Genomic DNA, 23,100 nt, shown 5'->3' on the forward strand with positions numbered 1-23,100 from the left:
TTGACCAAGATCGAGCGCGTCGCGGGCAGGCGCGGCCTGCGAGATCGCACTAGCGCCCTGTGAGGCGCCAGGTATTTTCGGGGCGCAGGCGACTCAGCGCCCGAGGTAAAAATTCGCTCAGTTTCTTGACCGCGGCTTGTGGGAGCCGAGGAAGTTATGGGCTTGGGAGAGCCCTGCTGTGAGTCCTGTCCGCGCGCCGTGCTCAGGCATTGTTCCGGTCGCCTCTGGGTCCTGTGTCGGGAGGATGCGTAGAGCGCGGCGGACAGATCGCGTGCAGGGTTGTACTGCGGCGGCGCAGCGGCGCGGACGGGTCGGGCTGAGGGACACACAGTACTGCCGCGCTCCGCAGCGAGGAAAGAGGGAGGGGAAACTCTAGGCCGGAGACAAAGGGGGGGAGCCGAGTCGGGAACATCCGGGTCATTCGCCGCCGCTTCAATCCGGGACACGCGCGGGTGCTGCGGCCGAGCACGGTGAGGCCTGGCCGGGCAAGGGGCCTGGGACGGTGGGTCCTGGCGCGGCGCGCAGGCGGCCCTGGGCCCTGGGAGAAGGGACCCCGGGCTGGCGCTCGCTGCCTGTGGCATGAAGGGACGTTGCAGCTGCGGGGCGTGCGGGCCTGGCCGCGCCGCACGGCTGGGCCCGCCCGCGCACCGTTGCACGCCTGAGGCGGGCTCTGCGTCTCTCGCGGCCCGCCCCTGGAGGTCTCGGTCGCCGTGGGCCGAGCTCGCCGCGGAGGTCTGGGTAGCACCGGGCCTGCGCGAAGTGGTCTCCGCCCCGAGGAGTACTTGCCCGGGAGCCAGCGGGCGGGCGCCGGGGTGCCCTGTGCAGGCCTCGGACACCGGCTCCGGTCCCTTCGCAGGGCCCGTGAGACCAGCGGCCTTCGGCGGAGGCCGGGCAGCGCAGGGCTCTGCCGCGGCTGCTCTGGGCCGGTCGGGCACCGAGACGTATTGCCGCGCGGCTCCTTTTGTTGTTCTCCGTGCGACTGTGGTCGCCGTTGGGCTAGTATCGCCTCTTCGGCTTTTTTCGTGCCGCAGGCAGGAGGAGACTTTCTGTTCCCGTCCGGAGTTGGCGTGGGTTGATTATACTTCAGCCCTTGATTTTTCTCCACCCTTCTGAAAAATAAAGTTTGTATAGTTCTGGGGCAAACTACTTCAGCTGGTAACTTCTTCCTGTGTTAGTATTTAACCTGTAAAGTAAAAAAGTGAGTCTAGCAATCTTAACGATTTTTTTTTTTTTGCTTTTTGGAATTAATAAGAGCTATTGAAAGTTCTTGAGACTTAAAGAGCATGCTGTTGATGTATTTAGATACTTGTCATTGGTCAGAACTGTGGGTGTGATTGCTGTTCCTGTGGCACTGGAACGCTTCTTTGTAAGACTTGCTTTTTTGTGTTTGGAGGTAGGCACAGTTTGCGCCTATGATTAGTGTGTTGGTTTTGTCTTGTGCTTTTTTCCAAAATAGGTAGTTGTAATAGAAGCAGAGGCAAGCTGTTGAGTAAATTTGGAAGTTTCTGTTAATTTTCTTATGAGTTCATAGGAGTAAAAGGGACATTGCTACGTCTTAACACTGGGGTGAGTTTGGGGGGATTAAAACTAAACAAAATGGGAAGACTTGTCACTTACCTTGCAGGGGCCACACAAGCTGAAGATTGACTTACTTTCTTTGGTGCAAAAGTCTGTGTTTTCCAGTGATGTAGCGCGTAAATAAGTTGAGAATTCAGTTCTGTTTGTTAGTAGTAAATTTCTCAGGTGAAGAAAACAAATTAGGTGTGATATATCCCTTAAGAGCTGGGGTGTTTGGGTTTTTTGTTTGTGTAGTTTTGGTGGTGTGTGTGGTGTTTGGGGTTTCTTTGTTTTGTTTTAAATTTGAACTACTTCAGGTTAATAGAGATGTCTTGCATTTGTGAGATATGTCAAAAGCTTACAAGAGTTAAACATAACATACACATGTTTGGGTAAACTACTATTCCAAAGGAGAGAGAGGAAAAATACCCCAAACAAACAACGCACATAAATTAGTGAAGAAGATAAAAGTAGCAGTGACAATATCATATCTTGAGGTTTAATACCCACTTAGTATCTCACTCCTTCCTGCTACTCCATAATTTCTGAGACCAAAAAGATATACTGAGATGATCAATCTCTGTTTGTTGTATCTCAAGTTCCAGCAAAACTAAAGTTAAATTTTTTACTGAAGAGCTGCTAGAGAGTATATATTGGCAATTTGCTAATAAATCAGCTTGCTTTTGAGGGCATGCTTACCTAATGGGATCTTAATTTCTGAAGTGGGCTTTCAGTCTTACTTGTTTCTAATCTCTACTTGGTAGTAATTTGTGATGAGGTTTCAGATGCTCGTCTGCCTTTGTCAGGGCAAGTGAAGCCTGTGGTCTCTCATATACACTGAAATTTTGGACGTAGTCTTGTCAGTGTTTAAGTCAAATGCCTCAAGGCCTAAAAAGGTATTTATAGAACGTAAGAAAACCTTTAGTTTACTAGGGCACAGTATAGTGCATAACTAGTTGCAAAAGCAAGCAGAATACAGAGCATGAAAACTTGGGTTTTTTTCTGTTGATAAGTTACTGGATTGGTGATGTTCTATGGGACAGACGTTGTTTATGTGCCTTATGAGAAGTGGGCATTTCCGTTGAGGTGCATACAATTAATTGGCTGTTAGCCACAGGAAATGTAATTTGTATATTTGAAGGCATCTTGTGATATGTTTCTTGGCAGAAAAGGCAGCTGAGTGACTAAACTAAGAATATTTGAATGGTTTATAAGCACAAATAGTTTTCTCACATTGTTATCGGAAGGTTAGTATTATTACAGTGGAGTACAAGGTACTAACAGCACAGCTGAAATTCTGCTGTATATTCAGTAGTTTATTTACATGGACGTGGGCTCACTAAATATTTAAAATGACTCCCTGTGTAGTTTGTCTAAGGTAGAGGTTTGTTTGTTTGTTTTTTTTTATTCTGACAGTATCTTTTCAGTGGCTCCACATCTCCTGCTTGTGAACAGACTAAAATCTGAAGTGGTATGTACAGTTTGTGTTGACTAAGTCCTGCAAATCTTCTGACATAACCGAGATAGATACATGCATTGGGAATGCTAGAGGAATATTGGACTGAATATAGGATTTGTTTGTGTGTGTATTTACTGAGTGTTAATGGTCCCTTTTAAAAAGCTTTATCTGATGTAAATTTAATTGCTAGTTTGAAGTTGAAATTACAGCTTGTGGCCATCCATGCAAAACTGACTTTGAAAAAAAGCTGGAAGGAGGGATTTGAAATGCCAACTGTCATAGGAACTGCAGAAAACTCTTAATCTGGTGCTTTAGAGACTTTTAGTTAAGGTGTCGGCAGTGTTAAGCCACTTCTGATAATGTGTTAATACTTAAATTGGAAGTTTACTGTCTTTTCAAAGGGTATAGCAGATGAACGTGAGGTGAACATATGTACATACCTTACATGGAATAGGTCAGTGCCTGGTAAATCTTTTCAGCGTGAACGTCGTGCTGAAGGGTATAGCATGAACGTGTGAGATTTTTAAAACAAGGATCTTTGTGAGCTGCAATTCATATGGTTATAATAGTAGGCTGTGATACTCTTACGAGTAATCTACATATTAATAGAACATGAATTTTGCATTATTCTTAACCGGTGTGTAAATGTTTGTTTTAACAGAGCGGTAACACTCCTTTCGTTAATTCTATGAACTTGTTTAGTGGAAGAATTCTACTCTCCTGCCTATCGTAAAGGCTTGTTAGTTACATGTGGAGCTGGGAACAAATTGATGCAAATTCTCTAACTGCCAAGTATCAGCTCTTACTTAAGATGGGTAGAAGTGCAGTAGGGAGGAGTATTAAAAAACCTTCACTGGAGCTTTTGACCACATGGCTAATGAAACCCTGAGTTTAGATATAATTTGACAGTGGAAAATAAACTCTCACTTTGACTGTTGTTCTAGGGGAATGGAGAATCGTCCCCTGAAGTTGAAAGCATCGCTCTCTTGCAACCATTGTGTCTAGAACTGTTCTTACATCAAACACAGTAGTGACCTGTGCTCTACGCGTTTCTTCTGCAGTCTCAGTCACCATGCTTGGCTGTTACTAAGTCAGCGAAGGTGCAGAAAGATCATTCCATTTATAGTGGAATTGAAAACCTGCCTTGTGGAATGGGTGGGCCACTGGCTCTTCCTTAGCTCAGTTCTGTATTGCTGTCTGTTTCTGCTCCTGTTTAGAAGTTGTGTAGTGGCATCACTGCAAAACTAAGGTGATTTTGTCAAGTTCTGTGCTCGTGTTGCTTTCGTGTAGAACACTGGCTTTCAGTGGGCATTTACAGTCTAAAAATAACATGTCTTATTCCTCTGTTTACCAGAAACAGGAGCAATACAGGTGTTTGCCTACAGAAGAAAGCCATACCTTTTGTGGTGTAGTAAGGAGATAGATACGTGTTTCAGTTCCACAAGTAGGAAGTCTAAGCACTTTCCCATAACTAATGTGTTTCTGTTGTCAAGCTGTCAAAGTTGTTTCTAAGATGTGGTTCGAATATAACAGGTGGGGATAGTATTTTGTATGTCAAGTCCAGTAACTGAGAGGTTGTAGACATGGGACAACCTAATGTTATTCCTGATGTTAAGTTCTGCAGGGTGTGTGAAAATGTGTGTCTTGGCTATAGTAGTGAAAGTCAGGGGCCAAAATGTTTCCTGAGTAGCAGGGCTTAGAAAGAGATAATATAATGTGGTGTTTACACTATAAGTGGAAGTTTATACTAAACCAAATTATTTTTGTTTTAGAGGGACTCTGAATATGTCTGGCATAGCTCTTAGCAGACTTGCACAGGAGAGAAAAGCCTGGAGAAAAGATCATCCATTTGTAAGTATGAGAACTGTCACATTTCTGACTGCAGTTATTTTGGTATTCTGATAATGATTTTTTTTTTCTTCACACTGATGTGATTTTTTTAAATTTTTTTTTTTTAAATAACAAAGCTGTTTAAAACTGTGTAGTACAAAAAGAAATAACTTTGTGTAAAGATAAAATATGTCATGAAGTATTCTAAATACATCTTGTGAAATCCTTACACTTTGGCTTTTTGCCTTAATTCAGGGATTTGTAGCAGTACCTACAAAAAATCCAGATGGCACAATGAATCTAATGAACTGGGAGTGCGCTATTCCAGGAAAGAAGGGGGTAAGACTTAATGTCCTAACATCTCACAGTGAAAAGTAACGTAAGCCTGCTTGTGCATTACACTGACAACGGAGAGTCTAACTTATGTATAGTTTGATGGAAATGCTTGGGTGGAGTGGGCGAAGAATGATAATGGACAAAATGCACTATGTGCCTGTTCAACTGTTGGCACTGACCACCTTGAGAATAACATTTTTCAGAGGAGTATGTAAGATTCCTACATTGAGCAAACTTTGGATGGTCTTCTGCTTCATGCTAGGGTTTATTGTGACTTCTGTTCTTACTAAAAGCTGGGTTAAGCCTTAAAGCTTGAAAATTAATACTACCAAAATGTTCTCTGTCCTGGTTAACTGCTGGTGCCTTCACAAAACAGTGAGACCCTTCAGTCCTAGAGAAGTGCTGTAGCTCTGTTTTTGCCTTCTTTGATTTCACGGAAAATAATTCTGCGTTATCAACATGGAATTTCATTGCCTTCTGTTTTATGGAATTTTCTCTTTTAATATTAGGAAAAGAAGAACAGAACTCTGTTTCTTTTTACCTGATTTCACTTGTGCTTCTGTGTCCCTTTCCTTAAAATAACAAGGGAAAAGAAAAAGTCTGTAGAGACCAGAACTGTTTATTTTTTTATCATCTTGATCTGGTTCTGGGGGATAGGACAAATGCAAACTTTCAAGTAGAAATGATCATCAATGCATGAAACTTCTTTGATTTTTGTACGCTGCCGTTATAGCATCTCATTCTGAGCAGAATCTTGTTTCTGTTTTTCAAGGTGTTACTTAGCTTGTAGAGATTATTCTTGAATTCATTGGATGCAGTTGTTTCTTCTGAGATAATACGTAGTTATCTCAGATAAATACTTGGTGGTTTTCATTCTTTTGGGTCTTTAGTGTTTTGCATTGGATATGGGACTCCATTTGTTGCTTTGCCTGTTCTACTGCCTCTTGCCAACTTGCTTAAGTCTACTAAAGATTTTGTTTCTTAGATTCTGAGAAGACAAAGTATCTAGTCAAAATGTGCAGATTCTGCACTACTGCCTCAGTTTAATGCTGAACATGGTATTGCTGTTATGGTTGTAACTTCACTTAATACTTGGGTAGTTGTCTGCACAACTCAAGTTCTTAAAGAAACAGCTAAAAATAATTCAACACTGTAAGGAAAAACTTACCCCACTGTGTTCTGCCAAAACAAGATTATCCCTCGTAATAGCCAGTTATGTACCTTACCAAGATACCACCTTCAAATACTTATGTAAAATTTTCATGCCGTCTGAAATCTTTATGCTACTGCTTTAAAGTTTTGTAAACCACAAAATGAAGCGAACAAGACCTTTAAAGCCAACTTCTTGCCTCCTAGAAAATGCATAACACGAGGAAAAGATCAGTTATGCTCATGTGATTCCTCATAGAGATTTATTTTAAAAATCAGGGGTTTTACTCAAGTAAAAATGCAGTCTCTTTAAAAAGAAGCAGCATGCCTTGTTCATCTCCACCAGACCAGCCAGTTACTCTGTTATGTTTGTGTTTCCCTTGGGACAGATGAGTAGTTAGTTGAAACCACCAAAATGCTTTCTTGTCAGCCAGATCAAAGATGGAAGTGGTGTGAGTCCTGGGCTGGGTATCTCCATTCAGTTTTTTGACAGCAAATCACTTGTTAACTACCTAGAATTTGACTCAAAAGATACATCCACAACCCATCAAGTAACACAATACAATCTTGATGATACTGATGTCATACTATTGTCTTAGTAAGGCTTTTGAGTGTCTGTTATCTTTCATCCGTCAAGTATGTTGCTCTATCAGACAATAAAAACTTTGACTGTTCTGGTCTTCTACTTGAAATTATTAGAAGCTATTTATCTTCCCCTATGACTGAAAGCAACCAAAATAGGAAAAGTTTATACTATCTAAAGCGTCCTCTCTTCTAAAAATTGACAAGTTGTCTCCTCTGAGAAGGTATTGAGTAATAGATATTTCTAGCTGTTGACAACTGACTACAGCTGTTCAGAACAAGTTCTTTAAATACACTATAGCAAATGTAATTAAACTTATTCACTTTTTAAAACAGTTATCGTAGTATTCCATAGCACATTTTTTCCCTATTCTAGCTTGAGACTTTGCACAATAAATACCAGTGACAATGGAGTGCTTTTTTTTTTTTGGAGTGGGGTTTTTTTCTTTCTCCTTCAGCTAAAAATCACATGATTAAGGTAGGAAAGAATTAGGGCTTTCCTCCGAAAGTGATGTTCAAATACACCTGTCTGTCCCTGAGGATAAGATTTGATCATTTATGCTGATAAGATGCGAGACCATCTTTACTCCGGTTTGTTTTAAAGAATGAACCCATTGCTTACATTCATTGCAGTGTTTCCATAGCAAGCGCAAATTACAGAGAGGTGGTCTGAATTCTACGTATATAATAGTCTTCTCTGTATTTCTAGACTTACCAGAAATTAGTTTGTCAGAAGATGGGCTTATTTCCTTATTTCCAAGTAAGATGACAAGGAAGTATATATCCGAGACAGGCTTTTTGTCCTTTGCTAGATGTTTTTCCTTGTTCATATGACCCTTTTGAGTAGTGCTGTCTTATTTGGTCCGCTCTGTAGCGTGGGAGCTGCTTTTATCAGTGCTCTTCTGGTGGGGATAAAAAGCTTCTTAGAATTCCTGTTATACAAAAAGACAGAATCTGTGAGACTACTTGCTACCAAATGCAGAGAGGGGTAGTTTAGACTAGTGAACCTCATATTAACTGTAGCAATATTACAATGCAGTCCATTTTCTTTTTTTGTCATTTGTGGTTTTCTTAGCCACGTTCTCATGAGGCAGAATAGAAGCCATTTACATCCACGTGCTTAGGGGATATATCCATACCCTATTTTCTCAGATTTATTTTTAAGTGGGGGTATAATGGCCCGTTCCTCATTGCATGTGTATAATGTAAAACTTTAGAAGTATTTTGTTTTTCTGTGTACTATGAAAATTTTACTTATGGATTGATTTGTTAGGGATGATCCCGACTCTTGATTACTCTGCAACACTAGCTCTAATGAAGTGGAAAAGCAGGATTTTCTTTCTTCAACTCCTTATATTGGTAGGATAACTTGTCTCAGTCCAGCCAACATGCTACAGCGTAGGACAGCTATTGTCTTTTGTGTAGCCAAAGGATGTCTTGTGCTTTGCCTGAGAAACTGTATTCTTGATAAGCTTTTTTCCCCAAGTTTGACTGTTCCTTGCTGAAATCTAAACTCTACCTTAAAACTTTCTATAGACACCATGGGAAGGAGGCTTATTTAAACTACGGATGCTTTTCAAGGATGACTACCCTTCTTCACCCCCAAAATGTAAGTAAAATGACTAAAAACCATGGGTTTAGTAGAACAATGTTAAACTAGTCCGTGAGGTTCTAGGAATGGTTATTACTTCCTTACAGATTTTCTTTTTTTAAAGGCAAGTTGCTTTCCCCCCACCCCCTTGGATTTAGAAAATTGTGATTAAGTGAGTTAAGTGCCCAATATCACAAAATCAGGAGAGGAGGGGGATTGCTGTGTGTGTTTCCTCAGAGTTTGACTAAAGGACTACTTGAAGTGTTCACTACTTGATCAGCACTCTCTGGAAACTAATAGGTAGGCATGGTTAGACCAAATCCCTTTGCGTTCTTACTGTTCAGTTAGTCTCCTAAGCCAAGAACTCAGAAGGCGAGAATGTAGAAAATAATTTTTAAGCAGTTCCATCAACTTTAACCTTTTCATTGACTTGCTTTAAACCACGGATCTGTTCTTTTTCTGTTGCTATATAGAAAAGGTATCTTCAGATACCTAGTTTCTTTGTTAAGTTTTAGAATTTTCCTTATTCCGTCTCAAACTTCACTGTTTTAGCAATTTGAAAACATCTGTTGCCCTCCCTGGTTTCTTAGTTCTTGAATTGGCTATCATCTGAAATCAATGACAGTGGTTACAAATGGCTTTTTTGACCATGCTTCATTTTTCATTTCATTTTAGTGTTTCAGCTGTATCAGTTCTTTTGGCTACTCCTTTTGTTTGTTGCCACCTACATACGTGTGACACGAGGAAATATACCTTTTAACTAGAAAATATTTAGCATTAATATAGAATCATAGGTTCGAAAAGACCTCCAAGATCATCAAGTCCAACCATACACCCAACACCACCATGTCTATTAAACCATACCCCGAAGTGCCACATTTATACGTTTTTTGAACACCTCCAGGGACGGTGATTCACCCACCTCCTTGGACAGCCTATTCCAATGTCTGACCATTCTTTCAGTAAACAAATTTTTCCTAATATCTAATCTAAACCTCCCCTGATGCAACTTGAAGCCATTGCCTCTTGTCCTGTCGCTTGTTATGTCTTGAGAAATACCAACTAGCCCACCCTGCAAGTATTGAAACTGTCGTGCCTAAAAATAAGATGTATGTGTGGCTGGTAAGACTTCTACTAATGCAGCTTCTGAGTTCCTCCTGAACTTCATTGAGCAGCTCAGAAGCAAGACTTGCTTGTGATCTCAGATTTTCTCTTAGAAAACTGCACTAACATGTACATATTTCATGTGTTGCTAAACAAGTGTTCATTATGTTACTCAGGATGGTGGCTGTTGCATTTAAGTCTTGTAAATATTACAGAAATGCCAGAGTATAGATGGAGTGGCAGAAGAAGAGCTGCACAAGCCTACTCCTTCAGTCAGTCTTGCAACTTAAACTTGGTTCCTCTTGGTTATACATAAAGGAAAGTGAAAATGAAAAAAGATGTTAGAAACTTAGTCTTCCTTGTATGGAACTTTCAGTATTTTAAGATAAGGAGAGAAGAGACGAGTGAAGGGCAGTATCTTTCCTTTATATAGTAGTATGTGAGGTTGTAAAGACAGGATTGGTTTAAAAAGGTCTTTATCACAAAGCTACTACAAACTATTTTGTCAGTTTCCTTTACTAAACCAAAAGATTACTGGTCACAATGATAATGTTACATTGTTTGGATTGATACCACAGATGTGATGGAGTTCCTGCTTCAGGTGCAGGCTGAGCCAAGAAGAAAACCAGTATTGATAGCTCCAGTAATGTGGGGGGGTGGGGGGTGGGGTGAGGCACATGGGGGTGTCTTTGGCCAGTTTTGTTTGTGTTTTTTTCCCCACTGATCTAAACCAACTTTCTGATCTTAGTCTTAATGCTGCGTGCAAGTAATTCTCTCTTCTTCATCAGGTAAATTTGAACCACCATTATTCCATCCAAACGTGTATCCTTCAGGCACAGTGTGTCTCTCCATCTTAGAGGAGGATAAGGACTGGAGGCCAGCAATCACAATTAAACAGGTTATTAATTGTACTTAAGACACATTCTTAGCCCTTCTGTTTATTTTGCTAGCTTATCTTACATGAATGTAAGATGTTCACTGTGTACTTCTACAGTTTGTTTCTAAGGGGTTTTTAATTGAATGTCTCTTAGTAATACGCATGCTTATGTTACTTCTATTCCTTCCACAGATCTTGTTAGGAATACAGGAACTTCTAAATGAACCAAATATTCAAGACCCAGCTCAAGCAGAGGCTTACACAATTTACTGGTAAGTGTCTTTGTGTATGGGCTTGAAAGCTGTTATATTGCCTACAGCTGTCTGTTACTTACAATGTAACATGCAAATATTTTTAGGAATGATAGGGGAATTTTCTTTCCTTCATGGCTATATCCTGTGGAGATCCTAGCTTGTGCTGAACTTGAACAAAACAGTGACTTCAAGGTTAATAGGCTAGTGTAGCTTTTAATAGCATCACAACAGCAAGAAGGGTGAAGACTGCTTCAGTTAGACCATGATTCTCATTCTGGTTCTAACCTAACATAAAATCCTTTCCCCTGAAGCTAACTGAGCAGTAGTGATGAGCCATAATGATTTCATAAGCCCAGGGATAGAGGAGACTGAATTGAGTGAGAAGTCCCATTCATCAGTATAGGAGTAACTTCTGTCCAGTAGTGGGTACCTGTAAGCACTTCTGCCTGAAGGATAAAGGAGAGCTTCTGTGATTGCTGTAGGAAATATGCTGCATTTTGTGCAAACCAGATCTTCCAAAAGAATTAAGTTAAAAAGAACAGAAAACTTGTAGCTTTAGCAGAATGAAGTTTGCATTGGTTAGGAAAGGTGATAATTTGTGAGCTAAAAAGTACTCTCTTTTTTGAGGCTTAATATTAAAATTTCCCACCATTAAAAATGGATGGCTGATACATAATCTTTAGAGGAGCAAAACACTTTAAGCAAATGCTTTTGGTATTGACAGCTACTGAAATAATGACCAAGATGGAAGTGTGGAATTACCATTCTGGACAGAAGAACAAGTCTCCAGGAGAGTGCCAAGTTTGAAAAATGGCATTTTTATGAGATTTCACATGCAAACTGTGTCAGAAATGTCTGTTACAGGATGCTAGTGAAAAGGAAACACAGGGATGGGTAGTGTGTCTTGGATTTAGTTGAACACTTCACTCAATGTTATTTATTAATTAGCTGCTGAAGCCTTTATGGGACTGAGTGCATATGGAGGATGGTTAGGTGGCCACAGTTGTTGGCAGCATCTTTGGGAGCCAGTAATATTGAGGCAGGCCTCCTCTTTTTTTTTTTTTTTTTTTCTTTTTAAAAAAGCCATTCTGAGGGAATATGGGGCAGGAATAATACACTTTTGCACATGTATAAGTAGTCTGTGTGTCTATTTTTATCACCTCCCACAGGCATGTACGTACAAAACCAGTCTTTGCTAGTCTTGTTTCTGCTTTATTATAAGTTCTAGAAAAAAATCTATTGAGAATAAACTATTACACATGGGTTTTGTTACATCAAATATATATAGTCTTCCATTTATCCTCTTCTCCATGTCTTTTGGACATGCATAGTATTTCAGATGGGTTGCTATGTTTCTGCAGTCTGAGAGCATGTCTGTCTTACTACTGAATGAGTACCTAGTAGAAGAGCAGGATTGTGTATGCATCTGTAATTTGGCATAGTTGATATATACTGGGGAAGATGCAGTGGTGTTTAAATAGATGTCTTTTGGTCAAGTTGCTAAACTTTAGGAGTAAACTTTGTATTCAAAATAATAATACTTGTTCTCATTCTCAGGATTGCTTGTGTACTATTGCTTTACCTTTAGCACTCCTGGTGTGCTAACCTACTTCCTCTCAGCTGTAGGCATGCAGATTCCATTATGGCAGGCATTCTTTTGTGTGGATTCTGAGGGTGTAAGACTTAACACCTAGGTTGTGTTCTTATGTGACAATGCAATATGACTTAAAGAAGAATCTTAGAATAAAGTTTGTAAATTTGTTTGTGAAGAAACTAGAGTATTTTCACTCTGGTAATTGTTCATTGGATGTGACCAAAACTGGCTTCACTACTTCTTCCACCCCTCCCCCCTCCTCCCCAAACTGTGAGCTTGTGAGGATTTAATTTGCTGCCTCTTTTTTTTTTTTTTTCTTCATTGCAGCAAGTCTTCATAGGTGAAAGTAAGTTAAGTTTACTGCAAAGCTGTCTGCAAAATCTAGTCACTGTAAACTACCTTTGGCACAAGAGTAATGGTAACAAATTTTTGTTTAGCTCTTGACTGACATTTCTGACAGCTAATAAAAAATATGGTGTTGAATGTAAATGGATGCTCTACTAAGCTGCTACCATCCCTTGTTGGCCCAGGAATAGAAAACAAAGAACTTGCCCTTTTATTTTGTTGATTCTGAGCCTTAATGACTGGTCATAGTTCCTTGAAGTAGCACTTGCTTGTTTAATCCATCTGTAGCAAGTATGCTAGACTTCATTCACTACAGTGTTTTTTCAAAATGTTGATCTTTTTTTTTTTTCAATCGAAGATTACAATAAACCTAACACTGTGAGTTGGGGTCTGAAGGCTAAAACTACCATTCTGTTGTCATTTCCCTGTTTCTTGAACAGTGCTTCCCCTTTCTCCCCAGACCAGTAGAGGTGATACTTTAAAATCATAGGAAGTCCACCAGCTGTTAGTGAACTGCTCTCATCAACCACTTTGTGCTGTTAGGGTACTGGAATTTATTGTTAACAGCCTCGGGTCTTAACATGGGGAGTGGAAAACTTATGCTCAGATGAGTAAGAATGCTTGCATGTAAGGTACAGCTGGCCTTGAGAAAGAGCAGGTGCAAACCTGTTTATAGAGACTATGTACGGTGTGAAGTTGTATAGTACAATTCTTTGACAACATATGAAGTTTGGGAAGTAATTACTTAAACAGTACCTTACCTCCCTCCAATGGATGTTATCAGAGTAATGGTCCAGAAAAGCCCTTAATGTATTGTAGTGTTCAGTGAATTCCTATCTAATGGCTTTCCCTTCAGCAATGACTTTGTTTCATACTGAAGAGAAATAGAACAATATAATATGGCCACTGATTTCTCAAGCTGTTTCTCTCTCTCTTCTATTCAGCCAAAACAGAGTGGAATATGAAAAGAGGGTTCGAGCACAAGCCAAGAAGTTTGCACCATCATAAGCATCTGTCATGCAGCATCTTAAAAAGGAAGGGATTGGTTTGGCAAGAACTTGTTTACAGAACTTTTGCAAAATCTAATGTTGCTCTGTACAATTAATATCCACTTAAGGGAGGGGGTTGTATTTGTGCCATTTTCCATATTCGCCACTTGTATACAGTTCTAAATTTGCTGAATTGCCCCCAGTTTTTTCATACAGGGTCTCTTCCTTCAGTCTTTTGTATTTTTGATTGTTATGTAAAACTTGCTTTTATTTTAATATTGATGTCAGTATTTCAACTGCTGTAAAATTATAAACTTTTATACTTCTATAAATTCACTAGTATCTCTAGTTACTTTGCTATCTGATGCAGGCATGCTTTAAAATGTTAGAAATATATTTAGCCTCTAGCTGGCTGTATGAAAAAAAAATAAAAATCATGCCCTCCACCCCCTTCCCTCCCTGAATTTGTTTTTCTATCTTTCAGAAACTAGGTTGTTACTGCTTAAGAGCCTCTGAGATCCAAAGTCAGCCAGCATCCTTATTCTGCATCACTTCCTTTGTGTTTATATGGCGTTCTGTCTGTGTTGCTGTTTAGAGTAAATAAACTGTTTATATAAAGGGCTTTGTTTCATTTATCTTCATTAAAATAATTAAAAGACTGCCATTTAAATGGCTTTGAACACAATTCAGTGCAAGTCCTGTTTTTAAGGCCTGTGATGCTGCATTTTTATTTAGATGTTGCCTTCATTTCTTTTCCCTGCCCCTGCTGCCAACATCAATGTGGCCCTTCTTTGGGTCCTGAGTGGTAATTGGAGCTATTCAACTTTGATCATTTCCTTAAACAGCTTACAGAATTCTGACTAGCTAGAGACCAGTTGCTTACTGTGCGTAATGGGATCAACATACTGGTGTGACTGTGTTAATGTAAAATAACACAAGCATTGGACTGAGACGAGCAATAATAGAAGCTGTCCAAGGAATGCAAGGGGACGTACAGCAGCTGGGGTTTTCAAATGGTACCTGTTTATCAGAAATACTTCTGTGCCTTCTTCCATATGTCAATGTATATAGCTTTTAGGAAAAGGATGCGGTCTATGCAATTACAGTTTCCTTCTGTAAAGGAAATCAGTTAAATTATGTAAGTTATTTTCATGTATGTCAAACTGCTGTGCCCTCCATTAAACTTTCACTGCTTTTTTACTGTACTTTTTAATCAAAATAGTTCTACAAAACAAATGAAGTGTGAAAAAAGCTTTGTTCCATCTGAGTCCATCTGAGCTGTAGCTGCTTCAGTGCTTTTGTTATTAAAAAACGGCTACTGCTAGAGACATAAGTTATTCTAAGTGTGACAGAGCACTGTTCTCGGATCTGTTCTGCTTGTCTGCATTTCATGATGATAGCTTTGTAACACAAAAGCATCACCCCAAACTAGAATAGCTAACACCTTCACACTGTTCTCAATTCTTTAAAAATTGTTTCTGTGGGATTGCTTCCTTGTCTGTATCTGGAAATCCTTGTTACAACAGCTGGTTTGGGAAAGACTTCAGAGATTTAGGGTGGGAAAGTGAGTAACTGAGAAACTGAGTTAGATTTCCTGTAAAATTCATTTACTTGGGCTTCTTTTTTTCTTTTTAAAGGGAACTTTTGTACCACTGAAACTGCTGCTGTGACTCCCAATTCTACCTCCAGTAGGGCTAGCATTTAATCTCTAGAAGAGGGCTAAGAGGTGAAAATCTTCCTGTGACTCGGAGAACTTGTATATATGAAGGTAACACTATGAATTGTCCTCAGTATTTAAAATTCTACTGAAGGGTTGCTGAAGTTTAGGTTTAAATAAGTTCTAGTTGGGTGGTGGAAATGCAAAAGAGCGTTCTAGTCAAATGTACGGAAAACAAATGCTAACAGCGGCATGTTCACTATACAAGCTGGCAGGCATACAGAAAAGTGCACTAAGATGCTAGTGCTGATGAGAGTCTCTCAAGTCTCTAAGGGCCAAACCGTATGTATTTCTGATGCGGTAGGGTGCCACCTCAAGTAATGAGAATGCAGGCAGATAGCACTGCTGAACCTGTTATCTGAACTCTTATGGCACAGTTCTGAATATAAAGTGCCAAAACACTGTATGTTGCTTAGGACTGTCTATCAGAGTAAATGGAAAAAAAAAAAGTAGCATGTAAAGCTACTGAAAAGACATAATGAGATGCTAAAACAATTCTAGGAAGCATTTTTTCCTTTTAAGCTTAGGTAGTCAGTTTACCCTAAAGGAGATGGAGTAGTTGAAATACGTATGGCATGTTCAAGCCTGCAAAAAGTCAGAGGCTCCTTACGTGGTAGGTACTCTGAACCGCGCAATAACGTACTAATGTTTTCCAGTTGAAATACAGCCCAGAAGTTAGAAGGGTTTACTTAATGTACTATTAGGTTAAAATAATCCCTATAAACCACTTTTCAGACACATTGATTAGAATATAGGGTTTTTTTAACTTGTAATTAAGCTTTAGGCTCTTTACATAATAATTAGCATTCCATAAACAATTCTCTAAAAATTAAAATAACCTAAAGCCTTTATGTGCATAAAAAGATCTATAAACCCACATCTAGCCTGAGTTTCACCTGAAGGGTGCTAAGCACCAAGTTACAGGTGAAAAAGCTATACTGTTAACAAGAGAATTTCTTTATACAAGATGTTACAATTCTTTGGGATTTGCGGGGTGGGGAGGGGGGGAGGGAGAGTTTGTTTGGGGCTTGGGGGTGTGGGGTTTTTTTTTATTTCACTTTCCACATAGTTGATTTATTGGCTGTTGTTGCAGCAGCTTTACAGTACCATCATCTTCTGGATTGCTCTCATCACTGCTTTCAGTGGCATCATCTGGAGTGCTCACACTGTCGTCCTCAGATTCTTCATTACTTTGTGCTAATCTGGAAACATTTTTTCAGGATTATAAAAGCAAAACAACTTACAATAAGAAAAACAGTATTTAAATTAACTTTTCAGTACCGTGGGGAATTGATTGGTCTGTTGGGATTAGAAAATTCTTTTCCTGAGTCAACATCAAATGGATCTGAAAAAAGAAGGGAAAAAACACATGCACTGAAGACGAGGGCGTATTTTAATGGTCTGCCTTCATTTTCATTTTAAGAGAAGATTGTTAGCACGGAGGGGAACACATAGCAAGTTTGGTTCAGCATTCTGGTAAGTTTACCATAGTTGTTTGTTCAGAAACCAGGGGAGCTGAGAAACAGCTGCCCAGTCTTGTCCTCGCATTCTAGTCTTTTTTATGCCCTTCGTGTCCCCCTTCCCCGGGTTCAGTAGCTCGTTAGGCATAGTCAGACTGTACACATAGGTTTCTAAGGCTTTTGGTAAGAAAATGTGGATGTTCTCAGAATGGTTTAGTTCTAAAAGGGCTATCTAGTTAGCTCATATCTACTGAGAAGTGAAGTATAGCTGTCCAGGTTTAGTTTGTGCTGAGTAAGGGTAGGGCAAGATTTGTTTTGGCTTACACAGCTGAGGAGAACTGTTACCTCAGAAAAGTCAAACAAGGCGTGATAGCTTTGGTACTACAGTCTATCCAGAAAATACATATGATTGTGGGTGGAAGTGTTCTTTCTTTGGCATAGTAGTGTTGCCCGTTAAGAACTGTCTTCAGTTTAACAATAACAGTAGTTAGGCTTCGACCAAACAACAGGATGATTTTGTTCAGCCTAGCATGTCACGGCAAAGAGATGAAAGTTCAGAGAAACTAAAGGCTGTCTACCATCTCCTTACAGTGTGATCCCCTGGCCTATTTTTATGGGACTTAAGACTTAACCACCGTGAAAGGAAAACATTAATTGGGAGAACCTCTCTTCATGCTTCTCAATCATTTGATTTAGATTTTTTTGTGCTACCTCGAATGAGACCAAACACTCACCAGTGAATATAGCCTGATATACTGGCATACCAGTAAGTTACTGGAAGAATCTGGGAATAAACTACTGTACCTATAAGCTATTTTCATTATTTTTCTAAGTCTGATTTTAAACTCTTGACTAGGGACTACATAAATATGTCCATTAAAGGTCTTTCTTAGGTTTATGTATAACTAACTTGCTGTCAGACTGTATGCCTGTATTTCTCTTCTAGTCCTCCTGAATTACTAGACTTTTTACTCATACTCTGCTTTTAACATCTGTAGATAAAATGAGGAAGCATCATCTATTCTTTTTACTCCTTAGTTCTCCAGTATCCTTAATTGAATCAGGGTAGCTGCTCCACAGCTCAGCTATGAATACACTACTATATGCATTAAGTTGCTTTAGTTGTTTTCATGTTTTTGAGTTGAAAAAAACATGCAAACTTGCTTATAAGAATATACAGTGTAAAGACAGAACAACACATCTCAAAGCTCTTCTACCTTGCCAATATTTTCATAAGATTTAAAGAAAAGACTGTAAGGCTAGTTAGGAAAAGGGTGTGTCTGGTTTTTCTTACCTATTTGTTCGTCTTCTGTTTCTTGGATACTGGCTAAAAAGTCCTTTTCAACTCTCAGCACTTCTTCCTGGCAATGACAGGCTGCATATTTTTCCAAGAGATTTTTGTTCAAGTCAATAAATACCTTACCCCATTTAAATTTCCTTAGAAGAATGGTGGCTAGGTCTGAGAATCCTAAAACAGAAAATACATGATCAGTTTTATTTTTCAGTGTGAGATTTCACTCAGCTTACAGGTTTCTGAGTTCAGTATATACCTGTGTATCACTACAATAGTGAGATGTTTGCAAGCATTTTTTCAGTGTTCAGGGATTCAGACTTTTACAAAGATGTAAAATATTTTCAAATTTCAGTTTAAGTTGAAGCATCTAACTGAATCCAAGAAAAGTTCATAGTCTTTTAATGAATGTTAATAAAAATATGTCGTACAGGTAATGCGTGATTCAAGCTCTAGCTCCCACAGTCCTTCAGTAAGAGAGCAGGTGTACAGAGAACATTTTCTGAAGATAAGATTTGTCTGCAGTATAGTAAAGCATGTCTCTTCAATTGTCAAGACAGTTCTGTGATGAGTTCGCAAAACATCACAAGAGGGGGCAATTTCTTTTGTTCTTAATCAGAACCCACCCTATTCACAGACAACTGTTAGCTCTCATTAAGACAAAGGTGCCTAAGGATTCACGCTCTGTCTTTTCTTGCTTTTGTAAACATTTTTTCTAACATTAAATGCCATTTGGTGTTGTGACAAAATCTATTTGTCTCCTGTTTAGTAGGTGACATGCACACCCCACAGATAACCTGGATGCTACCAGATACAAGTACATGTAAGAAAGCTAGATAGTGATTCCAAACTCAACCTAAGTGATGACCGATGGGACAGCATTACAATTTATCACAGATCATCTCTTCTGAATTACTAAGGATGTAAGAATTGCTGACACAGACACATTACAGCCTACCAACAATGCAAAAAGCTGCAGCAAAAGCTTCCACGCAGGACAGTTTGCATGGCCGACCATAGTTTACAGGATTTGCAGCCACCAAGTAAGGCAGCAGTCGTAGATGACTTCCTCTCATTCTCTTAAACGGAGTTTCTTCTAATTTGGCCCATGAACAATCTATGACTGCAATTCCATGCTGAGCAATGACATGCCTGAAAAAAGAAGCATCACTGTATTTGAAAAATTGTAAAATTGTTATCATTGTATTGATAAAGTAAGTTAAAGTGAGAATACAATTGCCACTTTATACAGCCAACAGATTTGTATGTAACCCCTTCCTTTTGTCAATCAAAAATCGTATGTTTTACAATGATCTAAAACACAGATGCAATGAGAAAGAGTAGTAACATGCTTTTCCTCTGAATATGTAAGTGACAAAAAAGGTTTATCCATATGTTTCAAACTGAAAGTGAAAAATTCTAGGTTTAAAACTGTGACAGAAGAGTGTGGTTAGTAATGACATTCATATTCTCAAAAGTACACCGAAGTTCAGAACTAGGTTCTGCACTAGCTTCGAAAGACCAACCTTTTCTCTGATTAAATACATCTTTATAAACATTCTGCAGGCACATTTGAAGAAAATTGTCAGCATTTTCCCCAAACAAGTTGTCTAGTTAATACATTGTGTTCCCTAGCCGAACAACTTGAATATGGAATTAGAAAAGATACAGTAGCTATAGGGCCCATGATTCTGAGAAAATTAACCTACAAACCACATACTTTAATTTCTCATTGGGCTCTACAGATGCTTTCTTCATCTGATACCAGCTATGTAGAAGTAGTAACACGATTTAATAAAATAGCCCTATTTCTCACGTTCATGCATCAACATACCGTAACAGGAAGGTCAGATTTATTCTGTAGCGCAGTTTTGGCCACAAATCAGGGGTAAAAATGTTCTCCCTAATATACCACCACTACAGCACTCGAACCAAGTGCTCTTCATCACAGTCAGCGCCTCTGCGGACTTCACAAGTGGGCAGTCAGGTCACCTGGGTGCGGGCCTCAGCCAGACCTTACCTGTCCGCTGGAGAGACGTACTCGGTGGCCAGAGGGCTGAGGACGAGGCCTGGGAATCGCTGGCGGAGGCGCAGGGTTCGGAGCAGCCCTTTTCGAGCCAGCTTCCTCCCGGTGCATTTCCTGGGATCGCAGTGCCCCAGCTCCCACATGGCGAGGCGGCACGGGAACTTGGCCTCCGCGGCGCCCCCCTCCGCGGCCCCCTCGCCTTCCAGGCAAGCTGCAAATAGCAGGAGCGCGTCAGTGCCCAGCGGCCGGCCGCACGGGCCGGCCCGGCTCCCGGGCAGGACCAGCGGTCCCGCCCGGCCTAGCCCAGGCCGCGCCACCGCTCGGCCCGGGGTCCGCGGCACGCTCCCGCACCTCTCAGCGCGGCCTCCGCTTCCGCTGCGAAGGTGTCGAGGCTGCGGGCGCTACACCGGCCGCCCCTCCGCGGGGCAGCGCGCCGACCGCGCTCCATGGTGCCACGCCTGGGCGGAGCGGCCGCCCCGCGGGCCTGCGCCCTTCCGTTTCCAGCGGAAGAGGCGATGGCGGCCGGGCGGCTGCTGCTGGCGGCGCTGGGCGCGGCGCTGGGTGAGCCCGGGGGCAGGCGGGGGGCGAGCGGGTGAGCCGGTCCGCGGTCCGCCCGCCGCAGCCAATGCTCTCTGCTCGGCAGGTCTCTGCGCCTCGGCGGGGAAGATGAAGATCGTGGAGGAGCCGAACACGTTCGGGTGCGTGGATGCCCGCTCGCTGTGTGCCGCGACCCACCCGGCCTCGGGTACATCGGCCGCTCCGCCTGCCGCAGCCTGTCCCGTCCTCCGGGGAAGGGCGGGCCCGGCCGGGCCGGGGCGCGCCGCGGCTCCGCTGGTGGAGCCGCGGGCAGGGATCGCCGCTCCGCGCGCGTCGTGCGTGGCTGCGGGTGTCGGGACGCTTGGGCGGGGGGTGTGTGACCGCAGCCGGATGCACGACTCGGTCTTAAACATTTGCCTTTCCTTCTTTTGAAAGGTTGAATAACCCATTCTTGCCTCAAACAAATAGGCTGCAGCCAAAGATGTCGCCGTCTGCAGTATCGGGTATGTGCAAGCGGTACCTTCTTTCTGCAGCTTTCACCTTTCAGTGACAGTCATTTGCAGAAAAGTCTACCCTGACTGTATGCAGACAAAGGCTAATTTTACTTGTCATTTTATGAGCATCACGGAAAATAGCCATGGGCAAATGTATTTTATTGTGCTTCTGAAAGGTTGAAACCTAGATTGACCTCTTTGGTGTTCCATGTCCCAGTGCTGTTTCAACTGCCTTTGTCACAGTGCTATCCATATGTTTTATTCTTGTGGTGGTTTTTTGAGCCAATCTCAGATCCTTCTGATCCTTACTAAAAACTTTTTTCTTCTTGAAACAATCACTGACGTCCTTGAGATTGTCATGTAAAAGTCATTCCATCATCTGACAGTACTTAGTACTCAAAAAATGTTTTAAAAAAAGGTCCGAAGAGTCATCTTGGAACAAGTCACAGAGGCTCACTTTCACACAATAAAGCCTGGGCGCTGCAATATAAATCTACCAGCTTAGCAAAATAAACAGGAATCTGAAAAATCGTAGACCATATATGGAGGAGAGTAGATAAAACAAACACTGAATGCAAAGAGTAAACAAAAGGAAATCACTCTTGTCTCTCTGCTAACCTTAGGCATAGACTTAAACCTTGTTCAGGTTCAGTAAAGGCATCTTGGTACAGTGGCATTGAACGTGATTATGCTTAATGTCTTCTGTCATGTTTTATAAACCCAAATCAAATGCATAAATTATGCATGTACTGTATGTGAAAAGTGAAATAGTTAGGAATGGGATTAGTAATAGGTAGAATGCTGAATGGAAAGATGTCAAAAATAGCAGGAGAAAAGTTAAAAGGACAGTACGCTAGAAATCCTTCTTTCCTGGATGTGGGAACTTAGGTGTAGCCAAAAATTTGGAGCGTCTGTGGAACTGGAATATAGGGCATGGAACCCCATCTTGCACAGTTATTTCTTTAGCATGGAAACCGTACTTGTTCTTTTCTTTTACAAGACCGTTGGGTTAGTAGTTCCTATAATCTATCTTTTAGAGCGTCTGCCCAGGAAATGGAGGCATGAATTTAATACATTCCTCAGGGACATTCAGATTTGCTTTTCTTCCTCTGTGGGGAGAGCAGCCTAATCACTGAGGCACAGATTGCATGTAGTAGAGGCAGATCCTTTCGCCAAGCCTATGATAAGCTGTAGAATGAAATGCAAGATCATACAGTCAGAAAAATCATGTGGCAAAGAGAACCTACCTATATCCCAGTGGTTAAGGCATTCCAGAGGGCATGATTCTGGTGGTCTGATCTTTGTTTCTAGGTTTGCTTGTCTAGATCTTCGGAAAAAGTACATAGGCAATCCTGGCAGTGGGGAATCAGAATCCAGGATGGGGTTTTACTTTATTTGTTTTGTAATCTCTTTTCTTCTCCTTTCTTCACAAATATCTAATCATTTCATGCAAAATTACCTTGAATGAGGGACACTGAAATATCCCTGTAGCACATAGTTCAGAAGTTTTGGCTTTTTTTTGAATGACGAGTTACGTGTCTCGGATTCCTCTGACAGCAAGGCTGGAATGGTCAATTTTACAAAAGTAGAATTGTAACAGCTGACCTGTCTGACAGTGAAATGTTTATCTTGGTGAATACCAACTGGATCAGATTGTGAAGGCAAATATCTAGTTCGAGAATCTCAGTGAAACTTAAATATGCAGCACTGTCAACATTCTGAGCAAATGGGCTTTACTCGTATAAACTTGAGGAGTTTGGATGACTTTGGGCACAGACAGCTGCCACGCATGAGTTCCAGCGATTTCAGTGTTAGATTTTGGCAAGATCTGCACTGATGATTCCTTTTATGGATCTGGGCTCCAAATATTTGTTTGTATACAGGCTTCTTATTTCCATCATAGAAAGA

General features: G+C 40.9%; 3 protein-coding genes across 6 annotated transcripts in view; 2 read left to right on the top strand and 1 right to left on the bottom strand.

The window, feature by feature from the left end:
* On the top strand, positions 1-14,285 carry UBE2I (ubiquitin conjugating enzyme E2 I). Of its 3 annotated transcripts, none has more exons than XM_075436626.1 (7): positions 1-105; positions 4,789-4,867; positions 5,102-5,185; positions 8,450-8,522; positions 10,397-10,506; positions 10,678-10,757; positions 13,623-14,285. In XM_075436626.1, exons 2-7 carry the CDS (start codon positions 4,802-4,804, stop codon positions 13,684-13,686), a joined length of 477 nt encoding a protein of 158 aa, XP_075292741.1. In that variant the 5' UTR covers positions 1-105; positions 4,789-4,801; the 3' UTR covers positions 13,687-14,285. The 3 variants fall into 3 exon arrangements, with proteins under 3 accessions (XP_075292741.1, XP_075292740.1, XP_075292742.1); XM_075436625.1 differs by lacking the exon at positions 1-105 and adding an exon at positions 387-470; XM_075436627.1 differs by lacking the exon at positions 1-105 and adding an exon at positions 2,974-3,028.
* Positions 5,837-20,668, bottom strand: TSR3 (TSR3 ribosome maturation factor). Of its 2 annotated transcripts, XM_075436620.1 has the most exons (7): positions 20,513-20,668; positions 20,156-20,372; positions 19,094-19,287; positions 18,139-18,312; positions 16,666-16,729; positions 16,492-16,586; positions 5,837-7,845 (listed from the first exon to the last, which is right to left on the bottom strand). In XM_075436620.1, exons 1-7 carry the CDS (start codon positions 20,607-20,609, stop codon positions 7,805-7,807), a joined length of 882 nt encoding a protein of 293 aa, XP_075292735.1. In that variant the 5' UTR covers positions 20,610-20,668; the 3' UTR covers positions 5,837-7,804. The 2 variants fall into 2 exon arrangements, with proteins under 2 accessions (XP_075292735.1, XP_075292734.1); XM_075436619.1 differs by lacking the exon at positions 5,837-7,845 and having other exon boundaries at positions 14,320-16,586; positions 20,513-20,667.
* GNPTG (N-acetylglucosamine-1-phosphate transferase subunit gamma) overlaps positions 20,633-23,100 on the top strand; it is a 10,407-nt gene continuing 7,939 nt past the window's right edge. The window contains exons 1-3 of the mRNA XM_075436624.1: positions 20,633-20,722; positions 20,805-20,859; positions 21,134-21,201. Coding sequence (XP_075292739.1) covers positions 20,677-20,722; positions 20,805-20,859; positions 21,134-21,201 — 169 coding nt within the window. The 5' untranslated portion in view covers positions 20,633-20,676. The remainder of the gene's footprint in view (positions 20,723-20,804; positions 20,860-21,133; positions 21,202-23,100) is intronic.

The sequence above is a fragment of the Opisthocomus hoazin genome, chromosome 15, assembly GCF_030867145.1.
Source record: "Opisthocomus hoazin isolate bOpiHoa1 chromosome 15, bOpiHoa1.hap1, whole genome shotgun sequence".
Taxonomy (NCBI): Eukaryota; Metazoa; Chordata; class Aves; order Opisthocomiformes; family Opisthocomidae; genus Opisthocomus; species Opisthocomus hoazin.

Coding starts and splice junctions, on each gene's coding strand:
- UBE2I (XM_075436626.1), top strand. CDS start 4,802: ATGTCTGGCATAGCTCTTAGCAGACTTGCACAGGAGAGAAAAGCCTGG. Junction 4,868..5,101: donor GGAGAAAAGATCATCCATTT/GTAAGTATGAGA, acceptor GCCTTAATTCAG/GGATTTGTAGCAGTACCTAC. Junction 10,507..10,677: donor CAGCAATCACAATTAAACAG/GTTATTAATTGT, acceptor TTCCTTCCACAG/ATCTTGTTAGGAATACAGGA.
- TSR3 (XM_075436619.1), bottom strand. CDS start 20,609: ATGGAGCGCGGTCGGCGCGCTGCCCCGCGGAGGGGCGGCCGGTGTAGC. Junction 18,313..19,093: donor TGCAGCTTTTTGCATTGTTG/GTAGGCTGTAAT, acceptor TTTCTGTTTTAG/GATTCTCAGACCTAGCCACC. Junction 16,730..18,138: donor AACAGAAGACGAACAAATAG/GTAAGAAAAACC, acceptor TTCTTTTTTCAG/ATCCATTTGATGTTGACTCA.